Here is a 7,725-nt window from a genome sequence, read left to right as displayed (position 1 = left end):
TTACACAAACCCGTCAACCCGCAACTTGTTTGTATATATATTAACTTATCTAATCCTAACTCCTAACTTTACACTTTAGTCACCCACCTAACTCCTTTCTACCCAACCGCAGTCGAGAGCTTGAGACCTCTCCTCTCCACCTCATTGCCATCACTGCATAGGCGCACACCACCACCCTTTTTGTGTTTCTAATTTTGTTATTCGGGTTAGACAGGTTATTCGGGTTACTCCGGTTGATTATTGTGTCTATGTTATCGAGTCAACCCGTTTAATAATTGAGTTGCCCTGTCGTGTAGTACTGATGTTTGACCCGTTTATTAAATGGGTTAATTGTGTTGTGTCGAATTACCCGTTTAATAAATAGATTGTGTTCATATTTGCCACATCTGACCCGTTTAATAAATGGGTCGTGTGATCGTGTTGAGTTATTCTGACTCATCAACCCGTTAACTCGACCCACCAACCCGCCGACCCGACCCGACCCGGCCCGATTGCCACCCCCTACTTACACCTACATAATGATGCATACTCATTCTACTTATAGTATATACAAGCATATATACATGCATGCGCGCATGAACGCCTACATATACGGGCAAGGTGGTGTGATGCAAAGCACAATAATTGCTCTTGACCTAATGGGCGCCACCCCTCCCTCCCTCAACTGTCTGCCAACTCTCCTTCTCTCTCTTATTAAATGCAACTCCCTTTCCTTATTTAACCCACCACCCTCAACCTCTATCTCCCTCTTCATTTCCTTTGAACATGAAGAAGACAAGCTCATGCCTTTTCCCTGTGGCCCTCTTCCTCCTCCTGGCCACACTGGTGGTCGCCGGAGCAGACCGTCAGGAGACAGCTAGCGGCTTCCAGGAGGAGCTCAAGAAGGCGACCGGGAACCCCTACCCCAACCAGAATCCCAACATGGACCCCTTCGGCGGTATGCCGGGTGGGTTCTTCCCCGGCAGCGGTTTTCCTATGCCCGGCTTCGGCCCCGGCTTCGGCGGCGGGTACGGCGCCGGGTTCGGCGGCCCCAGCGGCGGGTACTCCCGCAGCGGCGTCTACCGTCCCACCGTGACGTGCACCATCCCGGGGCCGTGCTACAAGAAGAAACTCGTCTGTCCGGCCAGCTGCTTCCGGTCGTTCGGCCAGTCCGGCAAGAACTACGGCTACGGCGGTGGTGGTGGAGGGTGCACCATCGACTGCAAGAAGAGGTGCATCGCTTACTGTTAAAGTAAAATAAATAAATAAGCTTTGGTTGTGGTTTACTGGTCTCCGGAATACCGCTTTGTGGTTTCGGGGTTTGCTCGTGGTTACTTACTCCTATGTCTGTTTTCCTTTTGCGTGGTTTTTAGCTTTTTAATTTGACTGGTTTTGTGATGTGTGGGTCCCATGTTGGACTTTTGTAGTGTGATTATGGTTTTTATAGTGTTTTGTGATATGATATAGACTTATATGGTAAGTAAGAAGGTGCTAGGCTTTTGTATGGGAATAAGTACTTGGCCTAAGACGGGGTTGTTGTACGGAGGGCTTGATCTTTTTGGTTAACTTAGTAGGCATGTTGAATTTCATGAACTTGGTCGCGTTATTATTGGATGCCAAACATAGCTTTACAAGAGGGTGGTGCTGTGTTTTTGCCACGAACCCAGTGATTTATTTGATTTTGATTAGCTCGAATTGGGAAAACAGGACAAGTGAAAATCTTATAAGTTCCTGTAAAATGAATCTTATCTTTTCATCTTTAGCATAAGAAAGGTGTTTCCTGGTAGTGATTGTGGTGTTTTTTAGATACATATATTTATCCAGGATAAGATGGGATATTGTGTTCTAGAAAAATAAATCAATGTCCCAGTTCATCCCGTTTAGGCATTCAATTTCACAAAGAAAAAGTGGGAAAAGGTGAATGGTGCTAATGTCATAGATGCCATCAACAACCTATAAGAATGCCCAAATGATTTTGGCATGAGTACATTTATATGTTCTTTTTGAACAAGATAACCAAACTCATGTTTTATCACCAACTTCGTCCTGCTAAGGTGGGGACAAATGCTTGATGACGGGTCCCAACTCAACCATGTTTAACCAACTTGAATTGACTCAGGGCTTAATCTGGTCCGAGTCAATCTTAAACCACCTTATTCATCCTCCTAGCTCTTGTATGCTATCGATAACGTACCGGGTGTTTGTTTCATGTCCTTTCCATTGAAAGACACCAAGGACTCTTTCCTATCGAAGGTGAAACAAACATCTCCAAGAGGATAGGTGATGAAACTTACATAATAAATGCAATATCAAAATGCATTCATACCTCCTTTTCATGAGAAACTAGTTTCCCTTCTAATGTCCTTTTCAAAAGAAAGTAGCTTCCCTTGAGTATGGGACTAAGAAATAGAGATATTAGAAGTATGAAAACTCATGCACACGACCAAATAATAATAATAATAATAATAATAATAAGGGGAATGAAAACCTCCCACTGCTTCATGGGCGCTGTAGTAAAAAACATTAATAATATTTTGAAACTATCGTGAAGTTGTATGATATATAAAAAAATGATAATAAAATAGTGCTATTTTGAAAATATCGATTGTTTTCCAAAATATCATGACACTATCACATTTTTATGTTTTCATATATTTTTCAAATTTTGAAAGTTTCATATATCATGACACTATCACATTAGCAATGTCACCTGCCGTTTTATTTGATCCGCTCTCCCACATGGGCTACCATTTAGGAAAACCTATTCGGGTACCCAAATAGCCCAGAAACTAACGTCAAATACAAGAATATGTATTTTTAAAATAAATTAGCTATGCAGCGAGAAATTTATAATTAACAGACATGTGCAAACTCTTTGAGGCATTTCACCAAACACTTGGTGAGCTACATAAAAACAGAATTTTAACATAGCTCTTACTAATTGTTTTCAACACAAAAAATCAGGAAAATACAAGAAATCCTGTCCAAGAAATAAACCATCACGGAAATAAAATTCAGACTTTTGATTCAACGCAAACAAATCATTCATAGATAAACCGGTTCTTGGAATCTTCACATAAATGTCAAGATTTAAACATTGAAACCAGTCCTAATGAAAACACGATTCAGATTTCATTCAATAAATAACAGCAGCAGCAGCAGGAATGTAACGTCACAAACATCAAATCAAGCAGAAAATTTCAGACTCAACGTTAAACACCCAATCAGTGTTTATAACAAGAACAGTTCACAAAATTCAGCATTCAAGAACACTAAGAAAAAAAAATACATAAAAAAATAAAATAAAATAAAATATAGAATACTTCCCAAAATCCCACCCAATGGCCTAAATGAATCATAACGGGCCATTGGAGCTAGAACCTAAGAAAATAAAATTACAAAGACTTAAAATAAAAATATAACTAATTAAAATCTATTTTCAGACGAAAACAATTTTATTTTTCTCCAAAATAAAATTGAAAATTTCACAAAAATACCAAAATAAGTGTTTTCTTCTTGCAGCTTCGGGGGCGTGAGCTAGGTTGGTGCATTCGGATTCGCTGGTATTCTTTTCTCAAACATTTTTTTCATCATGTTCTCCTCAAATGCGCTGCATCACATCTCTACTTAGAAACCAAAGAGCTATATCCCATGTGCAAGCTGAGCGCAACAGAAGGGGGAAGTGCCCATAGAATTATATACCAAGGGCATTGTATAGCAGAACACAACACAGAAAAATCATTGGGCATGTAGCAATTTTCTATTTTTTGTGGCTTGCACAGAAAATCGTTTCAAGCATAGCGATTTTTGCCCGATCACCTAACCATGACTCATTGCATAGGCATGATCAATGTTACACTTCTCGGTGACCCAAAGGATTAGTGTTTTTTCGACATCAAGAGAGAGAGAGAGAAAAAAAAGAGAGCCAAATTTCACAAGAGGAGAAACAAAAGGCATGGCCTATACTACAAAAACACTTCCAAATGAAACACAAATTAGAATTCATATCAAAGTGCAAGTTTTTTGTTTTTTATATTTACATGATGAAGAAACCACCCCAAGAACATGGACCTATAGCCTCGTTGGCTCTGCCTGTTGTACTTACAGTTGCTGTCCTCACCAGTTGTTATTCAAAGTACCACTGGGTTTTGAACCTGCAACATTCCACCACAAGGAGATGTGCACTGACAGCTCCCCACCCTCCCAATTAGTCAACTTGTTGCTTATGTTTGAGCAGTTGGAATAAATGACACTTTTTTCCTAATCTAGGAACAGGATGGCACTGAAAATCAAGAATTTCCTGAAGTACCAAATGTTACAAACATGAAATATCCAATAAAAGCTGGAGGCATGGTGGCGACGAAACCTGCTGGTCGTTGTGGAAAACTAAAAATTCCATTTCTTTTGTTCTTGCTGGAAATATAGAACCTGAAAAATCTATGAAATTCATGATCTCTTCACTGTCTAAACATTTCTGGCTTGGCATGTTTGTGTCTCACGGTAAAATGGGTGTTTTCCGCAAAAATGCATCATTGACGTGCATTTTCGTGGGGCCCACCGTGACAACACGAACAGCAAAAACCACCGTTTCTGTGAAAAACCCTTGGCGTTTTTCGTGGAAACGGTTCCTATGGAGGGGTCTGATTCCATTTTAGCCGCAGGCGTTTCCACGGAAAGGGACATGCAAACGCCCCCCCTAAGTGGCAACCAGCAATTATTAAAAAATAAATGCATGCTGTCTTCATTAATAAAGACCAAAGAGAGAAAAACGGGCGGCTCGCATTAAATATCCGCACCATCTTGTGTAAAACAATGGAGACCATTAAAAACAATATATATATATATATAGAGAGAGAGAGAGAGGGAAATATACGGTGGTTTTGCACCGGTGGTAAACACTCTTCTGCATAGATCTGCCGTACAGATGTGTTGAATTAGCATGGTTTATTTATTATGTTAGAACATTTCATCATGTTTAATACGTCATAAGATCTTATTTTTTATACTGAAAATCAACGGCTCACAACTCGTGAAAACAAGAGTAGTCTAGAAGTAGTATAAAATATCATATTTCAGTCAACTTTAATACATGAAAATAATAAAAACATGATTTGGATCAAATTGATTTGTTAAAAAAAAAACTCCAATATTTTAGCAAGTTTTAATGCCATATCAACCATTGATTTTTTTCTCTCTCCAAGAAACACATCTGAAAAATAGCTAATCTAATACATATTCTCGACTGACTGCAAATTTTTATATAAACAAGAATTATCATTGCATTAAAGTTTTATGTTTCCTGGCATAGGTTACATTTATCTAGATTGAAAATTACTGGTATGTTTTTTATTTTCCTCTTTACTTTCATTATAGCTGACTTTCATAGAAAACAATGCTCTATGCAAAGGCTTTACCTTACAGACTAAATAGTATTACACTTGCTATCATGGGCTTACTTTTTTCAATAAATTAGTGCAGTGCAATGGTTTTTTTTACCGTCATAAGCCTTTCTATTGCTCTGTCATGGGCATAGAATGCTTCACAAACTCGCGATGCGCTAAGCTAGCCAACTTAATAGCCAAAGGCTGCGTACCAACATCTTTCTATGTGCTGAATCATTTTCATTGGTCCTGCGCACCACCCCATACGCAGTTGCCTAGCGAAAGCTGATCAAGCGCATTTTCAAATACGCATTTCATGTAGTCAATGCCGCTTAGTACATAATCATTTCATACCAACTACCACTTTTGAAAGAGGTACAAACTTTGCCTTAGTCTTGCATGTCATAAAGCGTATTTCAGCTTCATGTGCATGACATAACAAAACCTCACTACTAAAGAAACAAGACCTTGTTGCTCTCAGTTCGAAGACCAATTGATCATTGAACACCATAGCGAAGAACACCACTCAGACTCATTCGTCGGTGTTTAGGCATTCACTCGCCTAGTTCTGAGTCACCATACTCGATTGGAACGACCTAAGGTGATTTCTAGAAGAATTAGCTCTAACCCACACGCACCCCCGTACATCCAACCAATATGCATGGTAATCTCTTGCAAGCTAAGAGGTCCTTAACCAAATCTTCAAATGCAACATTCTCTGATCCGCTGGCACTGCTTAACCAAACAACGCTCCACGACTGTGCCGCCACACAACGATGCACTAACAATGATACTGATGCCTATCGCATGTCGTGCTACCACCGCACGTCATCGATCAAGCGAACACATACCATATGTTCCTTCACTCGATGCATTTTTCACTCAATAGAGCTCTGCATTGCACATGCCCCATTCCAAAAGATCGGTCTAGAACATTCTCCCTCACCCAAAACCATTATCGTCCTCGATAATGTTGATGTAAGTAAGAACACGGTCTTCACTGATATGTCAGTTTCTCTTTATACTTATCTTTGGTTCACTCTTTTTCTTCAGCCTACTCAACTTGTTCTGGATTACATCCATCATTGCCGCAACCTTTAACACATCAAGTCTCATTCCTTGATGCATCTCCGATCACTTAGACAACAGTCTTCTGCTTTATCAGCATCGAGCATTCTTTGCTTGTGAGACCCTAGTGCAGTATCAAACACAAACGGGTTATCCTCGTCTGCACGATAAACTTGTCGTCTTTATGCTCATGGTTAAGGTGCCTTCCAACCCCAGCAAAGGCAAGTCCAAACCCTTCGTGATCCTCACAGAGAAAGATGACCACCAATGCGTGCCGCAGGGGTATCAACTCCCTTAAGCACCAACTTGAAGTTTTTTAACAGTCCAAACTAGTCCTTAAGTGGGGGACGTCTTCTTGCATATCACTCCAAAGTGGTCATTCAAAGCGTCTTCCTGGGCACTTGTCTTTACATGGGCACCTTTGGCTTAACGCTATAACTCCTCTTCCAAAGTCAACATGTTGTAACTCTCTCTCTTAGAGTCAGCAAAATGTTCTTGCAGGAACCAACGAGTCATGAGCAATAACTTTTTCTTCATATAAAATCTATTGAAGATTTGCCAACTCAAGAAACCAAAACAACGAACATTCTACACAATATGGGCACACTTCTAACCCATAATCTTGGGAGAGAATCTAAAAGTTTAATTGAGTCTCTCATACGCAAAGATGCAAATCCATCTAGTCGAATCCAATGTGCATTCTCTGCATGCACAAGGCAAATGCCACGCTCCACCTGTGAGCCTGACACACAACTGGTAGGAATCTTTGGCTTATCTACATTTTCTTAGTCAATTGAACAACAACTTTACACTTCTGCTTATCATCAACAAGATGTCTTATACCATTCTACCAACATCTTGCTTCTGTGCTCACTCAACTACACTTCAACTGTGCAAAATTACGTAACCAAGATAAATCATCGTTGTCCTCTTTAATGTCGCACACAATGAAGAACAAGGTTTTCGTTAATCTTTTTGCTCTGATGACAATTTATCACGGGCTTACTTTTTCTAATAATCCAATGCGACACGATGGTTCTTCCTTACCGTTGCAAGCTTTTCTATCGCTCTGTCACGGGCATAGAGTGATTCGCAAACTCGCAACACACCAAGCTGCTCAAGCTGGCTAGCCTGACGGCCAAAGGCCGTGGTGTGAATTTTACGAAAACGCTTTTTAAAACAATATTTTTAAGGAAAACAAGTGTGAAAGCGAGACACCAAAAATATAGAAACTGGCTTGCACGAGTGGTGGAGTCCGGGTCAATCTCAAGGAACGGAAAATACTTTGTATTCAAGC

General features: G+C 40.1%; 1 protein-coding gene across 1 annotated transcript; it reads left to right on the top strand.

The window, feature by feature from the left end:
- Positions 1-750: 750 nt before the first annotated feature.
- On the top strand, positions 751-1,499 carry LOC149822915 (uncharacterized). Its single transcript, XM_089980170.1, has one exon. The coding sequence runs from the start codon at positions 766-768 to the stop codon at positions 1,228-1,230; it is 465 nt and encodes a 154-aa protein (XP_089836296.1). The 5' UTR covers positions 751-765; the 3' UTR covers positions 1,231-1,499.
- Positions 1,500-7,725: the final 6,226 nt, after the last annotated feature.

This window comes from Nuphar pumila, chromosome 11, assembly GCF_984573655.1.
Source record: "Nuphar pumila chromosome 11, dmNupPumi1.hap1.1, whole genome shotgun sequence".
NCBI lineage: Eukaryota > Viridiplantae > Streptophyta > Magnoliopsida > Nymphaeales > Nymphaeaceae > Nuphar > Nuphar pumila.
This window is presented reverse-complemented; position numbering and strand designations above follow the sequence as displayed.

Bases quoted from the DNA above. Each gene is read 5' to 3' on its own strand.
- LOC149822915 (XM_089980170.1), top strand. From the start codon at position 766: ATGAAGAAGACAAGCTCATGCCTTTTCCCTGTGGCCCTCTTCCTCCTC.